Source organism: Sinohyriopsis cumingii, chromosome 4 (genome assembly GCF_028554795.1).
Source record: "Sinohyriopsis cumingii isolate HCF-2022 chromosome 4, ASM2855479v2, whole genome shotgun sequence".
Classification (NCBI taxonomy): Eukaryota; Metazoa; Mollusca; class Bivalvia; order Unionida; family Unionidae; genus Sinohyriopsis; species Sinohyriopsis cumingii.
In genome coordinates, this window is record NC_142964.1 from 58,390,421 (window position 1) to 58,408,801 (window position 18,381).

General features: G+C 35.0%; 1 protein-coding gene across 11 annotated transcripts in view; it reads right to left on the bottom strand.

Moving 5' to 3' along the window:
* Nucleotides 1-15,524, bottom strand: part of LOC149801223 (uncharacterized) — a 238,899-nt gene extending 223,375 nt beyond the window's left edge. For all 11 annotated transcript variants that reach the window (XR_016420596.1, XR_016420602.1, XR_016420599.1 and 8 more), the window contains exon 1: nt 14,937-15,524. Coding sequence is in view for 4 of the 11 variants with exons in the window: in XM_089955285.1 (XP_089811411.1) it covers nt 14,937-15,398 (462 nt within the window). In the remaining 7 variants the exon portion in view is untranslated. The remainder of the gene's footprint in view (nt 1-14,936) is intronic.
* Between the last annotated feature and the right edge of the window lie 2,857 nt (nt 15,525-18,381).

Below are 18,381 nucleotides of genomic sequence, written 5' to 3' on the forward strand. Positions count from 1 at the left end.
AAAACAGTGGAAGCAGATAAATTATAGACATTTGCCATCTTCAATATATCTGCAGACAGATTTAGTGGTAGTTTCAGGCATCACTAATTAAGGCAGCCTGTTGCCAACCCATTTGATCCAATATATCCTTCCTCTGTACATTGAGACTGACTGTACTAACTATAAGACCACCTATGAAAGGTTTTACAGTACGTACAGCTGAGAATGCTATACAATACTTTTTAAAATGAGTTCATTCAAAGATGGTTTATCTCTCATACCTTCATTATTTGTTTGTTCCTCATAATTGAGGGTAATTTACTTACCACAAGAACACCTGCTGATTTACAGATGAGTAAAATTTGTTTGCAAAATATTAGCGGTGTTTCAGTTTACTTTTTAAAAAGATTTTTTTATACCATTATCATGAATGAAAATGATCTGGTGTAATTTAAAAGGAGCTAAATTATAATAACTCAACTTGTCAATATAAATTACACGCATTTCAAGTTGGCAATTATGTCTAAATGTTTGAACAAATTTTGGGTGACAGCCACTGGAGTGCATAGTGGGACTACCTTTGTCCTGAAGGAATCCTTTCACAACAGCAGAGTGGAGGCAGGTGGTCATTACCAGGTGTATCAATATAGTCGTGCCACTACAGATCTCATTCACCAATGGATCCATCTCTAAAACCATTTATACTCACTTATAAGTCCAGTCCATCTGTAAACTAACATTATACAATGCACCACCAGATGTGTACAGTTTGTCAGGAATATTCAATACAGCAAACAACATATACCCTGATCTGCTGGTTCAATATGTAATGGCTGATTAGGATCTTTGTTGTTTGCACTTTGCCTTGACTTATAAGTGAGTACTTTGAAGTTATGTTGCATCTGCTATATCAAACCATTTTAAGTACAAAACAATGATGCAACAAATTTATCATTCGTAAAAAGTTATTTCCAATACCCAATGGCATAACTGGAATATAATCAAATAATAGATTAGCAAAGTAATTTTGATATCTCAAAAAGCACACTAAAAGCATGTTTTAGTAAATGTCTTTTTACTATGTTATTTTTTTCACTCTGATGGTGTGAAAATACAGTTTGCAGCTTCCTTAGTGTTATTCACTGTACCCCTATTTTCCTCTATTTCTTTGATTTTTTATGTATGTGTCTCATTCTGAAAAAAAGGTTGACCTACAGGATGAGGCAGTTAATAGGGCATATACAGTAATTTGACCTGATCCATGAACCCCATCAAAGGTTTGTCAAAACTAGACATCAGATTTATAGATAATGAAAAAGGGGGGAGGCAATGGGTGAAGGAGGAAATAAAACTGTCATCATATCATTGTTTTTTTAAATCAGATATCTGAATCACAATCATTGTTTTTTTTTAAATAAGATATTTGAATAACAACATTTACAAAATCATATTTTTCTCATCAAGGGACCCACCATTTATCATAGGAAGGGGGAAGAAAGAGACATGGGACTTTTTTGAAAGACTGAAACTCTCAAATAGCATGAAAAAATATTCTAGCTCTGACTGTCAAAAATAAAACCACCTTATTAAACCCATTATATTAGTTAAATATGTGAGGTAAAAAGGAAAAAAATTAACAACTTAAATGAAACTTTAAAAGCTCTCCCTTATTAAAATAGTCACTCCCAAAGGATTATGTTCTTCCATGTTTCTAGAACCCACATTTCACTAAATCTATTCTGCATTCCATTGTTTATTTTTTTATCCATCTCTTTTTAACACATGGATACTGCAAGGTCAGTCCAACTGTACATACCATGTTAGGCCAATAAATCAGCCCATCACCTGTGGTGATACTGATTTTCGGATGAAGGGCTGACATCACCTATTCATTAAAAGCTGCAATTATCTGCATACAAATTTGGCTGCACACATCAATGTATATTTTATACACTTACCGGTATTTCTCGTGGCTGTGCAGCTCCTGTCAGCTGAAGGGTTCTTTTGGTGACATGTAGATTATATTTCCTGAGCATATCATATGTTTGGTGACTTGTAAATCCACCTGGAAATGCACAACCATCTGTCCTGTGGCCATTTTGAATTTTGCGCTTCATATGGCTGTTACCAATTACCGGTATGTGTCTAAAGTGTATGCAGGTTTGTTCCAGAATGATTTGCATGCAGCAAAATTGCATATTTTAATAAACAGATGACATCATACCCACAACATCATCCATCAGTATCAACACAGATTTGTGGGGTTGATTTACTGGACTAATACCATGTGTACTCACTTATATATCTTATCTAAGTGCAAACAACACCAACCTATATCTGCCAATGTATAATGCACCAGCATATCTGGGTCTATGCAGTTTGTCTATGACTAATCTGTAGAACAAAATAAGACAAACCCTGATTTTCTCACACATTATGCATCATTAAATATGGGTCTATGTTGTTTGCAGTTGGACCTGACTTGTCAGTGATTACATATGATAAACATACATAGGTGTGTAACATCGATAGATACATATCTCCTCCAAATCCATTAAACCAGACACATGAAACCTTTGTAAATGACTGCCCTATCAGTGGAAATTGTGCCAACAATTTTGAAAATGTGATCTCATCCCTGGGGGTGGAGACAGAGGTGACTGTTCATAAATAACCCCAGGGTTGCATGTCTTGTATCTCTCAGAATTAGCATGTATGACCAATAAGCCAAATTTCAACAATTAACTATAAGGCCATACCTCTGGGAGCATTCATACCCTCCAGTAACTCAGCCCCTGGATCATACCAGACAAATATTTATTTCCCCAGCATTACCTGGGGATGAAAACACAGGTACATGCAACTAACCCCAGAGGTCAGGCCCTATCCCCAGGAACTTGGTCCCAGGATCACAACTTGTCCACAACTGAAATCCTCATCATATGACCATATACATGTATACACTTACTATGAAAAGCTAAATTAATAGGTGTAACTGACATTAACACTGGAATGCCTTGTCACCTCTCAAGGAACTTTAAGTCCTTAAATCATAGATCCAGACTCTATAACCATGTTTGACAGGCATGTTAGGACAGACTGTTCATACCCAATTGACATCTGCCTTTGGGGCATTCCTTTCCCTCAGTCAGGACCCACCCATAGGGATCAAACTTTACAGTTGAGGTCAATACAGAGAAGATGCAGAAAATGTTTTACAAACAGAGAATTATTTTTTGTAGTTTTTATCTTAAACATGCTGTAGTAAAATTACATTTCCTTGCTACAGCAGCACTGTGCTCTAAAAAAAATCAATATTTCTGAGAGTGTGGTACAGGATCAATTGAAAATACTGAACACAAGACCACAGATTGTGAAGTAAGTGTTCTTTTTTAAGGCTCCAACCAATTAACATCATTTTACAAACCTAAAACTTAGTTTCCTATCAATATAATTTAATAACATTTCCTTTTTGAAATAAGAACCAGTCTTTCTAAGACATGCATACCACATGACAAATGTCTCGTAAAATTTTACATAATAAATGCACGCCATTAACTGCAATAAATCCCACTATAAAATGGCAGATGATGGGTTTGGGTGCATTTTCCTGAGACTGACTGGTCATTCATAAAACTCATTTTTCAGGATAAACCCACTTTTCTGAGGGAAAGGCTCCTGACAGCTCCTTGTTATGAGGAGAGAAAGTAACCTAACCAAAGTTGAAATTAAAATAAGCATCTCATGCTTAATAAACATACAAAGTGCCTAAATAAAATTTGCCTGGAAAAGAAAATATATGACTTGATAAAAAATTAATATAAAAAAAAACATGAAGGAAGAATTTTAATGTTCAGCAATTTCATGAAAATATTAATTATGAGCCAGATGATAATTTCTCTAATTTGTATACATGCAAGATAGAGTTTGCCTATGTAAGACAGCCATGAGAGATTCACCATTACACCTAAAAGTGACATCCCTTTTTCATCATGTCAACAATACCAACATTAGATAGAAACAATGGGAACCGAGTCCTGAAAATCTGATGGCTTCTATGCTGAAAAGAATGCAGTTTGACTCTTCATGGAGTAGATACTGCATGTAAAATTATTATGGCTCAAACCATGTACATGACTAGAAACTGTTCATAAAAGGCAATGGTATAGTAAAGAATAACGGGTGATCCCTCAGGGAAATAAAATATCTTCCGATCTGCAAATCTTGACCCTCTCAGCCAGTATAAAGATAAAAAAAGGTAGGAGGGCCAGAAGAACTCAGGCTATAATTAGTGTAAGCAAGCATCCAACAATCGACATACTTAATAAACTGTTTTGGCGTATGGATAAAACATTATTTTGTTTACATTCCAATGTCATTTTTTTAATTCTGTAAACTTTAAAACGTATTTGATGTCTGAATATTTAATGTGCTATAGAAAACTAATTCAAATTTTGAAAATCTGATGTCTTGAAAATTCAATAATCGAGATATTTGATTAAATTAACCAGCCTAAATGGTGGAAAAAAGTCCAAATGTAACATGGGCTTCCATAATGTCCAGCAAACAAGTTTAACTGTAAAATCATTTGATGGCAGACATTGATGGAGTTCAAGTTTTATGCACTGTGTAAAAGAATAAATAGGGGGAAAAGTGTGTGTAAAGATATTCTGTCAGATAATGTACCACTGTTTGAACGAGTCCATTAAAAAATTACCCTTCCAAACAAACATCAATTGAAGAAAAGGACACTTTCATTGATGTATACGAGACTGTTCTTGATGATATATTAATGTATCTAGATATTAACTTTCACGATAAACCTAATCTTGTCACAGGAAGACACAGGTGAAAAAGGAGCATAGTATGTGTTGCCTATGACTCAGAATAATGGCTGCCAGTTGTTTTTTTTTCTGTTTATCTCCTTGCTGGACAAAGCTTGGGGCTAGGTGTGATGTATGTCATCAGTGGCGGTGCCAACTGGACTGCTGAAGTCTGCAGCTAGCCCCTTTCTGAGTCGGTAAAATTTGGCAGTAAAAGTTTGACAAGTGTCATGTCCAAAAATAGTTTCTATAATATCACTTGCATCACAATTTTTTTGCTGAGTCAATAAAACCACAAATACCCTAACATGAATCTAAAACTTAAAAGAACTTGTAGTTTTTTTTAGAAAAAATTAAAAATAGTTTTCATGCTCACATTCTTTTTTATAAGTTTCTTTTCAAAAGTTTGAATTTAATAAATAAGAAGAAAAGCAATTACAAGTTTTGTTCATTAATCAAAACACTTTTGATTGGTTTAGTTTTAGCCTGTGGGGTTTAATGCCATTTTTCAGTACATGATAGGCTCTACATGGCGGATAGTATATTTTGACGGAGCTACTGCCAAGCTTTCTCACATACCCATGCTGGTTGAGTCGAGACTTGAACTTGCTCCATCAGGTGAGATGTGTGAGTGATTTGTAAAGGCGAGCAACCACTCCTCCACCCAGTGCCCCTCTTTTGAATATATCTGAACTGAATTGTAATTAACATTCGAATCATAGATTAGTGAAACTGTCTTAGGGATCAAGGTGGCTTTGAATGGAGAGCACTTTGAACCAACGCTAAAGTATCAATATATTTTATGTATTAATTCCAACTTTAGTTATATATACTTTTTCCTTAAAGATCTTGTGTCTTGGATCATACTACCAAAAAGCAATTCAGCAATTTTCTATCATGCATTTGATTTTGCCATCAACTTTGATCAAACGTCTCTTACCTGTCAATTAAAATGTACATGTGTGCTACCTAAAATCCAGACTAAAAGACTTCGTGTTTACAACTGAGGTTATGATCACATGGTGCAAGATGGGAAGATGGATATAAGACTGGTATACTGTATATTCTTATATTGTTATATTATCTATGCTGGATTTTAAAAAATTTCAAAAAGCAGCCAGGACTGCTAAGTGATTAAAGCAGCATCTGAAAACTTGCACTAAAACCACAATAAACTGCTAATGATGACACTGATGCTCTGTCTTAATTTCCCACAAATGATGGCTCAACAAAAAGGTGAAAAGTACCAACTTCAGGATACTGTTTTGAGATATTTAAAAGTATAGCTGTTGTGCAATTACGTCATACCATGGAAATAAAATCTTTAAAAAGAACTTTAAAAAAACAATGTTTTAATACTTAAAGTATCAATTCACACAGAAATCGGAAGCAAATTTATATACTATATTCTGTCTACTGTCATTAACACAAATATCCTGACGTTATGAAATATCAACTGTTCTCACTGTCTGGATGATCTGTGTGCAAACGAAAATTACTTTTTCCTGAATATACATGTACTGTCAATAAAATCTGGTTAGTTCAATCATCAATGCCCATCAGAAGTTGGCTAGGTAAACTACTCTGCATTATATCCTTGGTTGCAAATAAAAAACACATTTGATAATGTTTTAGTGTTTCATTTAAATATAGTTGTAGTTCTGGTTAGTTTTCCGTATTATTTGTGAAACTATATTGAAAGTAATCCCCGAGGTCTAATTATGTTATCTTTGTCAGCAAGAGACACGTTTTGCTGTTGCACACATGAGTGAAGCATCACACAATGGTAACAGTAAATATGACCAATGGACCTCGGTCTTGAAAATCTGATTGATTATACATAGGAAAGTAATGCAATCTTCACAGGTCTATAAGGCAAAATAGAGGATTAGAGTAAATAAATGTTTGAGAATGTTTGTCAAGCAAAAAGAAAGCATGTCATTTAAGCAGCTACCACATATGCTCACTTATAAGACAAGTTCAACTGCAAACTACACAGACCCAAAACTGCCATCACATAATGCACTGGCTGATATGGGTCTGTGCAGTTTGTTAGGAGCAATCAGTAGAACAAACAACATTGGTTATGATTGTGCTACAACAGATTAGGGTCTTTGTTGTTTGCAGTTTTACTCGACCTATAAGTGAGTAAATAAGGTAGTGGCATGAGAATGACAATGTGTGTGTGTGTTTTGGGATTTTTAACATAGCTTTAACAGTTGTTCAGTCATATTGCTAATATTTCTGTAGTGTGACAGTTTATAGTGATATAGCATCATGCTCCACCCAGTCAACCTTATCCTGACACCTGAGGCTGACCAGTCCTAACACTAGCCTCTTAACGCTAAGCGCCAAGCAAGGCACCTGCTAGTGCCATTTTTATAAGTCTTTGGTACGACTTGGCCACGGTTTTAAACTGCAACCTTCCACATCCGAGGTGGACACTCTAACCACTTAAGCCACCGGAGCAATCACAGCATGTTTTATAACTTTATCCAAGGAACCAATAATAAAATATTATTATCCTACATAATATTTCTATTTATCATGCAAAATTTATATTTAGTTTGGATACTGACACCGAGTTTGGATATTGGTATTAAGCTTGGGTACTGGTATTGAACTTGGATACTGGTACTGAGCTCTGGGTATTGGCACTGAGCTTGGACATTGGTACTGAGTTTTGGCTATTGGTACTGACCTTTGATATTGGTATTGAGCTTTGGCTATTGGTACAGACCTTTGATATTGGTGCTGAGTGTTGGCTATTGGTACTGACCTTTGATATTGGTATTGAGCTTTGAGTAGTGGTACTGACCTTTGATACTGGTATTGAGCTTTGGGTAGTGGTATTGAGCTTAGACATTGGTATTGAGCTTTGGGTAGTGGCATTGGCCTTTGATATTGGTATCAAGCTTTGGGTAGTGGCATTGACCTTTGATATTGGTATCGAGCTTTGGGTAGTAGCACTGAGCTTGGACACTGGTGTTGAGCTTTGGGTAGTGGCCTTGAGCTTGGACATTGGTATTGAACCAGTGGACACCAGCATTTAGTTTTGGTATTGAAAATGAACTTGAGTACTGGTACTGAACTTGGATAGTGGTATTGAGTCTGAGCTTTAGTTTTTTTGTGCTCAAAAAGTTATGAGAATATTATAAGTGAATTGTGTTCCTTCCCTCAAACTAATTATACCAAATCAGCTCAAGATAATGTGTGACTTAAATGGGCAAAAAAGCAAATTAAGGATAAAAGAAATCCTAATAAGGGGCTCTATGAAACAGCCTGGAATACAGAAGGAGTAAGAAATCCATGACATAATAGGAGCCAACCTGGTATCAGTGACCCTTATTATCTATCTAAACCTCACACTGACTTTAACTTGGACAACAGGTACACTCAGATGATGGGTTAGGCAGAAGGAGACACTTGTCTGATAAGGTGACAAGAGATAGTAGATATTACTAGATACATTTTAGCCTGAACTTTGAACCATGACAAACAATTCTACCAACACCATTTCAGAATAAGCTTTAAACCCTAAACCCATCCTTTCTGAGAATGAGGACCCATTCTAAACTTTAAAAAAACAATTTGCTGACTCCCACACACTAATAGTCATACTTTTAGGTTCCCCTTTAATCTGGTACACAGTAGGATGATCGTGTATGACAGCTGTGGCAACTGAAGCTTCACCAATGTCAACATCTACAATAGATCATCCACTCATTGTGAAAAAAAACAGTCATGCTTGAGTATTATGTTTCACTGGAACAGTGTTAGATAGAAAGGATAAATAAGTTCAACCTGACAAAAAACAAAGTTAAAAGATCATGGGTCAGTAGGGAAATAATAGATAAAAGAGAAATGAAAATTCAAATTGTGTTGTTCTCAATTCCTCAGTCTAGACGATCCAGCCACCAAAGAGACCCCTGAGTTTCAACCCAACAAGTTAATACATTTAAATCTTGCAGTTTAGCCCTAAGTTGTCTTTAATCAAGTTGAAAGCCTCGGAGTATAATGTATACAGCTGGCATAAAGTTCCAAAGAGGAATTGACTAAAAGCTCTATTTAAGACACAGAGATTCTGTGTAAATAAATAAATTTTAGAAAACAATTTGAATCTCATTCTGGAAGATGCATGGGTGAGTAGCAGATCCAGAATGGTGTCACTGGCAACCATATTTTGATGTATGCTGACAGATTTACTGTTGATTTTTGGTGGTGTTTGGAAGCTGAAATAAATGTTTGGTACCTCAAGAAATTTTGACAAAGCATACACAAATAAAAGAATACAAAATCTGCTTTCTTTCAGTATCTGTATGTGTAATTTATAGGCCGATGTGCCTCAGAGTGCCTTGCTGAAAATGGCAAACTATGGTGGCTGCATGTGGTTTATGGCTTTATGGGTATAATGCCACATTCAGGCACATGATACATGCTGTATTTCTGGTGGAGGAAAAAAACAAGAAGAACAACTCATCCATGAGAATTTACAGGCAAACTTTTTCAAATACCCAAGTTGGTCAAAGTGAGATCTGTAAAGGTGAGTGCCTTAGACCATTTGGCCAGTGAAGGCCCTTTGTGGCTGCATGTATGAGAAACTACCAGGTTGTCCATCTTCCAGGTCAAATGTGCAGACCGTATTGGGAAATATTTCCTGGTCACAGCTGGGATATCTGCAAGGATGTTATTTTGCACAATACTGTAAGCTGTTTGGGTGTTTTACTGCATTATATGTTGTTAATCTGGTAGTGGTGAGATCCATCTCAACTTCATAATTATTATGGTTATTGAGTAATTACTTTTTCCTGTTTGGAAACAACATTTACATGAAATATCTCAAAAGCAACTGATACAAAGAGTAAAAAGATGTTAATTTTGTTGTATCTACATTACACATTTGTTACTCAGACAACTCCAGAAAAAAACTAAGCAACCACTCTTGACATCCCCACCCCAAACCCTAAGTTTTCTGACAGTTTATCTAGGAATTATTTCTTTGACCCTTAGTTATGGTATTTCAAAAAAGATAATTATTCTTTTTATATCTATAAACAAAGACAGTCCCGAGAATAAGTATATCTGCAAATAAGCACACATGGGCATTTCAACATTTTTACTATAAAAAATAAATAAGTAAAGTTGCTCAACTAAATCATCCCCCAAACCTGTAATGACACTGATAGTCACTGTGGTTCTGATCTCACTTCTTCATAAATTCATGCAAATGATGTAGACAGATATGTCCATGACACACAGTGTGCATACAAGACACCAGCATGGCTCCAAGTTATGGTCAGTTTAGCGGATATTTCAGCAATATGTTCAGAATTGTATGGATTAAATGCAAACAAAATTTCACAACTTGTTAATCCATGTGGAATAACATAACACTACCTCCTGTTACCATTCTAAATTTTATGACTACACCTCACTGTTCAGATCCAGGAACCAGATACACTTTCACTCATTCAAGCATCTATGGACTTGTCCTGTGACTGCCACATACACATAGGAAGCAAGCTTCTGTATGTACCAGCTACAAATATTTCAAATTACCCATTATAGTGGATTCCTTGTTTGATTCATTTAACATGTGATTAGATCCTGAATAAAATGGTGGATAATATTTGTCAAGTTGAGTAACAACAAAAGGAACCAAAACTTTCAAATGAGAGAAAGTTGCATCTGACTGTAGCTGGTCGAACAGCTGGATGAAGTCCAAAAATTTGCTCATTGTCCATTTTTGGTTTCTAGAATAGTCCATTTCAGTAAAATGTGTTGTCTGCATCCAATATTTGCATGTCTGGTTTTAATATTTCTAAATAAACTGAACAAATAAACAAGAGGAACTCTTTTATACATGTGTTCGAAGAGATGTAGCTCCAAAATTTACTGGATTATTGAGATTATCAAAGATGGTCAACTACATCACATCTTTTGTTTGAAAACATAAACCTAGCCCATCTGGAAATGCCAATAAGTTGACAGTGTTTGGTACCCCCTGGAAATGACAATAAGTGGACAGCATTTGGTACCTCCTGGCGACAATCAGGTTAGAAGTTATAAATCAATGACTGAAATGACTAACTTTAGTGCATTTTTTATATCCTTGAAGCCTTATGTTTTTATAATTGGTGGAGGGTTACAAACAGATGGGATGGTGTAACAATAAACAATAAGTCCATATAAATAATAAGTGCACATGATGTTCACTCATTTATTAAAAAAAAAACATATATGTCTATTACTGAGATTTTAATACCTGTGGCTTCAAGAGGTTCTCATATTTTTCAACTTTGTATGGTTGTATTGAACGCCAAAGAGTTATAGCACAACCTGCCACTGCGTTGCAATCTTTCCTCTGACTGACAAGCCTAATCCAGCATGTCAGCAAATATGTTATCACTAATGCATCTGCCTGGTGTTCTGATGGAATGTAACACAGTCTAATCAAATAACATCACACTGCACAATATTTAAGACCAGTAACAGTTCAAGTCCAGCTCCTAAAAGATCCCCTGAGCATATATCTGCCATAGCCTGGCAATCCAGGTGTTGGAGCTACCTGGACAACAAGTTTTTCATTTCAACCTGGTTGTATTATGCAACAATCACGCCTAACCAGCAATAGCAGTGGTCAGTGAGCTATTGGAATCTATTACAATGGATCAGGTGGGTGAGTCAGTGATCCATCAATTAGACACATCTATCAGCCAACAATTTGAGTCCAAATCAAAATCTGCCCTTGATTTTCTGATTTTTGGGGGCCAGTTTTAACATATGACAGGCCATAAAAGGCAGCCAGTATATTTTGGTGGTGGAAGATGAAGAAAGCTGAAATAGACTGAATGTCAGCTATTGCTTATTCTAAATACATATTCAACTATCTTTATAATACAACTGGGTTTTATTATTCAGATTTTGTGGCTGATAGATATATGCTTTAAAAAGGGCTGTAATAGAAATTGTTCTTACAGTAAACAAAGGACCTTTTTTGTTTAAAAAAAAGAACTAGCAGAAAACCTGTAATAATCTGTGAATTTAAATTTTAATTAAAACACTGACAAAGGGACTGAACTAGTTGCCACACAAAAACCAATTAACGCAAAATTATTGTAGACTATGTGCCATGTATTCTGAACTTGCAGAAGAAAAATTTAAATTAAAACAAAAGCAGCAATTTTGTTTCTACAACTGACCAAAGATTTTGCACAAGGTCAAAAACAAGTGCCAAATTCAAAATTTACAAAATAACAGAGTGCTGATGTAAACTGGTACTAAGTTATGGTTCTCGGCAATCAAATTAAAGCTTTCACATTATGAAAGTAAATAAAAGGTATCGTGCGTGCGGAACATAATGTTTGTAAACATCGCCTCATAAGACAAAACCAATGTTACATGTGGACCAGGAATTTCACATGTCTCCCAAACATTAACCTGTAAGCACAAAAAAACCTGAATAGGTGTGTTTCCTATTACAATGGTTTTAAAATTGGGGAAGGTAGTGTTTTTTTAAAACATATATAATGTAATTTCTTTTTAAAATTTTACCAGGGGGAATATAGTGCTGGGGTCAACATTGAGAAACATGAACGTAAAGACTAAAACCGACCACAAATATGTTTTAATGACCTTACCTGAAACTATCAGATGTACTTAAGATGAGTAGACCTTGACTTAGATTACATTATCACACTAGAATGAAAGAATAAAAAAAGAAATGTATAAATAAAATTAATTTTCATTCCAGAGGTTGGACAGAAATGAAAAGCTTTTGTTCATATATATATATATATATATATATATATATATATATATATATATATATATATATATATATATATATATAATAAAAATGACAGAATTTTATTTCTTGCACATTGTTATGCATAAGCACAAAATTAAAAACACTGGAACCAGACAAGTTTTGATCATCTGGAACAAAATAAGGCAGAACTCTGTGAAAACCCTTCTATTAAGTATGGTACAGTTAATCTGTATCATCACTGAATGACAACACCAGAAAATTAGGGAGCACAACCCATTACTATACCACACATATCAATATGTTAGCTACAAAGCACATTGTTCCTAAATTATCTCATGTCTATTCTGATATGACCCCATTTATCTTAATTTTACTTTCATATAAAAAATAACTGAGAACAGTTTAATAAAAAGACTTTTAAATTCTAATGGATTAATTCCAATGTTTTACATGACATTTTTATTTTTAACATGTAGAATTATTAAACAACACTGTTCTTCTATAAAATTAAATATATTTCAATGGATCCAATCACATATTAAAGCTTAAAGAAAGCCAGACTGATTTCCATGTCCCATAAAATGTTTTTGTTCTAAACATTTGTTTTAACATGAAGAAAAGACTCCCAAGCGTGTTTGTATGGTAGTCAGAAAGGTGGGAACAGATCAAGTCCTGATAAGATACACCTCTGTTACACTGGATCACAGACTGATAACCTATGACCCTAGGTATTATTTGCATACAATTGTGTGACAATATAAAATACAACATTAAGTATTATGTGTGCTATGTATAAATACAATTTAATTATTTTAACACTGAGACCACATGATATTTTAGTACCAGTAATGATAATTAGCACTGTGTCAGAACTTCTCAGTAAGGCCAACAAAAATTTTATTCATACTGCACTGGTTTTAAACTTAAGGTTTTTGTTTGGTTTCTTTAATAATATATATATATATATATATATATATATATATATATATATATATATATATATATATATATATATATATATATATATATATAATGATTAAAAAATATAATGTACAAAATGCTCCTGTTAATAAATGACTCAAGGTTCAAATCCGGCCAGTGGATCTGGTAAGGTCTACTACCACAGTATCCTTGGGCAAGGCACTTTACTGCCATTATCTTGGCACCAAATAACCTACTTGTACTGATGTGCCATAAAACACAAAACCAAATTAAACTCAAATTCTGGGAGGAGAAAAGAAATATTAGAATAGCACTGTGATTGAAAAGTCATATGCACTCATTATAGATCTAAAACATACAAATATTAAGGTATAAAATAAAGGAAAATGTAAGCGCATCATCGCATGAGACAACAAATAAAGTAATTCTTTTCTTCGTAAAACTAAACATTTACCTTGATTACATGTGATCCCAATACTATGGACAAAACACCTAAAAAAAAGCCAGTCATGGAATATGCTTAATGGCAAGAAAATGGTGTATTTTTAGATACCCTGTATCCACTTATAAATCAGGGAAATGCAAACTGCACAGACCCAGATCTGTCATCATATAATGCACTGACAGATCTGGGTCTACAATAGTTTGTTAGGGCTAGTCAGAAGAACAAACACAAACCCTTATCTGATGGCACATTATGTGATGGCAGGTCTAGGTCTATCAAGTTTGCAGTCAGACCTGACTTGTAAACGAATATATATGGTATATACTGATATCATGTCATACTGTCTTCTTCAACCAGACTCTTTTGGCTCTGTCATCCAAAGATCATGTACAAGAAATGTACAAGAAACATCTATTTTTATAATTAAGGTTAAAATAACAAAATGAGTTTTATACTGCATTTACATTTCAGAGACCAGTGGTATTTTTGTACCACTGATGCTTTGCTAATACGCTGTACCATCATGTTTTACTATAATTCCAAATTATTTTATTAATATTATTGTAACAAAAGTCTCTTGTCCTCTCAAACTTATTATTGTACATCAATGACATAAAGACAGACAGATTGAGATATTTGTTTCCCCAGGCTATATATTTAAGAACGGAAGTTGAAAATAAAAACACTGTTTTAAAATGTGACTCAAAAATATATCCCTAAACCAACAGGTTGCTCTCTAGCAATTCTTATCATGTTCAGTCATTACGGGCCATGGTAAGTAAGTAATGTCAGACAAATAAGAAGTGGGATTGACCGAGAAACTTTATCCTCCAGCTTGTATTATTTTCTGACATTACCAACCGTGCGCCACGAAAGTGTTACAGTGTGACCAGTGGATAACAAACTTTTGGGCCTAGTAAATCACTGACGACATAAACCTTTATTTTTGTATATTCCTTTTTTTTTTTTTACTTACCTGTGATGTATAGGGTGGATTAGCCAAATCAGTTCCCTCCTCAATCAGTTTATCCCTAAGAATAACATAGAGCTGCAACCGAGAGTAACTCACAAGAGACCGTCTTTCTCCACCCCGGTCACAACCCCCAGCGGGTGGCACGTGTGGCCTATGAATGGGGGTCGGAGGTGTGCCAGCATCCGTGTCCTTTGCTTTATGTACAGTATCTTCAGTTTTACTATTCCTGTTTTGATCCTCTAATGTCAAATACACAGAACTACCTCCTTTTTCATTTAAAATCTTAATAGCACGAAGCAGCTTTTCTCTCGCCTCCTTAGAATCAACGCCAATAGCATCCAAATCTGGCTCGCCTATTTGTTTACAAATTTCTAAATCATCATACCCGTTGTCTATAAACGATTCCGCATATCTAATTAAGTCCAAAGATCGCAGCCATTCTTCAACAATATTTATTTCTGCCATTATGCACTGATATAGCTGTATCTAAGCTTAAATGGGCAGGAAGAACACAAAGCGCACACCATATCTACATCGTCTACATTAACTCGGTGCGCCATACATGAATGGATTATGACAGTATCAGAGAGACATCACCTAATGCGCGCGCATTGTTTAAGATTAACGTCACTGGAAAACACCTTGCAGTCAGTTGGAATTCCCCCGTCACGTATAATTATTTACAGCGTGGTAGAACGGGAGATAACTCCTACATTTTCGAAGACCTAACATAGTCACTATTTGAACTACACTGGGGGGGGGGGCGGGGGGCAACCAGTCATTTAGCAGTAAGGTAGGTAGCCATCAGACACTAAATTACATAAACCTTCTCCGTAAAAACAAAGAAGGTACTACACAACTAAAAATACACAAATTTTAGCTAAATATTTACTTAGTTGTATAACGTAGCACGCCTCACAGTTATATCAACACTTTATATTCACCGTCTGATATTTACTTTTCATTCTCGTGAAAAGACGAATGAAAACATCAGCATGAAAACGTAGATGCTGAAAGTTTGGAATGCTAAATCAAATGCAACTCGACTAGACAAAACATCAGCTCGTGTCGACAGTTCTCCTAACTTATTGCTTTTATTTTTGCCAATCATTCTGATTAAAATCAGATCTCCACTGTCCTTCTGTAAAATCAGATCTCCACTGTCCTGCTGTTCTTCGCATAGTATAGTGAAAGTCTGATTTTAATCAGGTTGTTGTGACAACATGAAACACACAAGCAGACATTTGCAAGAAACTTCAAAATTTTACAGCTCAAAATTCGAAAGAGTTTCAGCAGGCAAAGTGAGTTTTAAAATAAGGATGTTTGTTCGCCTGACAGCGTTTTGATTGACTTTTGGGGTATTAAGCTGACTTTGAACCCATTGCCATTTAGTGTAAATAGTAGCTAATTATTTCTTAAAGTATCCCCTCAACTACATGCGAACCAATGCAATATGTCTCGGAACAGACGAAAAAAAAAATCTCAAATTGCTGTTATTCGTCGGTGATACACTTCGTTGTTCGGTGTATCACCGTATTTGTTCGTAGCTAAACTACATAAAACAAGACTGCACATGAAAGAAAGCCGAGTATAACATTCCAAACCTCAAATGATATGGTACAAACCATTTGATCTTCAGGAGGGGAGGGGCTGTGATTTTTCTTTTCGCGGGTGTGGTTGTAGGCAGGATAATTATTGTCCAAGTTAGTCGTGGCAAAAATAACGTGATAGAAGTAGAGATAGTACTTGTGGTTTTGGTGGTGGTATTGGTCTATGTCATCGTGTGTTTCTTATATTCATTTGCACGTTTTAGAGGGCTTAATGATCGATTTGCTACCATCCAAAGCAAATCTTTGATGACGCGAATCTATCAAGATAAAGGATAACCACTTGCTAATAAAACGAGTACAAGTGCAAACAATAACCACTTGCTAATAAGTCGAGTACAAGTGCAAACAATAACCACTTGCTAATAAGTCGAGTACAAGTGCAAACACCGACAGATTGTTATCTATGTTGTTCATTCTTCTGACTACTCCTGACAATCTGCATAGATCCAGATCTGAGAGTACATTACGCGACGGCAGCTCTGGATCTGCGCTGTTTGCTGTTGGACTCGACTTCTATATGAGGATAAACGGTTAATGTTACATCGGACTTCCTTTCATATTAAATTTCATCTGTCTGGAAATGTCAATATAAAATAGACTTTAGCTACATTATACATTGATCTATATTGTACCGATGTTTTTCTTGCTTTTATCAAAACATTTTATAATTTGTTCCTCAGATAGTAATCGATTGTTTCGTTGATGTGTTTTGCGATGATTTGATATCAAAATTAAATGAGCATAGGGGGTGTACGGTTGTACTACAACCCGTTACTCTATATATATATTCAAATACAGTTCAGATATAGTCTGTTTGAAGTCAATGGTCAATGTTAACCTAAAGCAACGATGTCCAGTTACAACCGAATGTTTTGTTCGTCTTTGTCAAGTACGGTTAATATACTATTCGACTATGTTCGTCGCTAATTTGAGATAATCTCTTATGTATATTTGTTCTCTCTTTCTCTCTCTCTCTCTCTCTCAGCTTTAGCTATTAGAAGTAGATGGATGGGATCGAAGATAGAATGAAATGTAGTAACCATCTGTGAGTACTAAATGAAAACATTTTATGTTTCTGTCTCGCTATTTTATGTACACTTTTAAAATGTATAATCTTTATTCTGTCTGGCTGAGATTCTTTAGTTGAATAATATACGCAGTAAAACTATTTTTATCTGTATTTTAATACAAGAAGACACCTAATAGTCTACTGACATAAATAATTGGTAGGTACATACAAATTACATGCACCGTATTATGAACTGCTGTACATGTGCAACACCCTGTGATTTTATACACGAATTTGGGTGGAATTAAATTTGAACAGACTTCTGGAGCCCACCGATTCAACGCAAATAAAATGGCAAATATTATGTGAAAAGCTCCCAAATTCAACCACTCAAGGGGGCTTTACTTCCATTATTTTATAATTGGAGCATAATTAAATTATATATCACCCACTTTTGAAACGGATCAAATGGATACACATGTTGCTACTTGGGGCGCCAATCACAGCCAATTGATGATAAGTGCTGGTCGACACTTCGTCTACATACTTCAGAATGACACAATAAACCTGTAATTTAATGTTCATACCTTGGACAAATAAAATATTTAAGTACGTACACTCTTGGACAAAAGTATCAAGAGCTCGTGTATTGTAAATACCTTCAGGTTACTTGTGGCGGCTTAGTGATACCCCCTCTCTCTCTCATATATATATATATATATATATATATATATATATATATATATATATATATATATATATATATATATATATATATATATATATATATATATATATATATATATGTGTGTGTGTGTGTGTGTGTGTG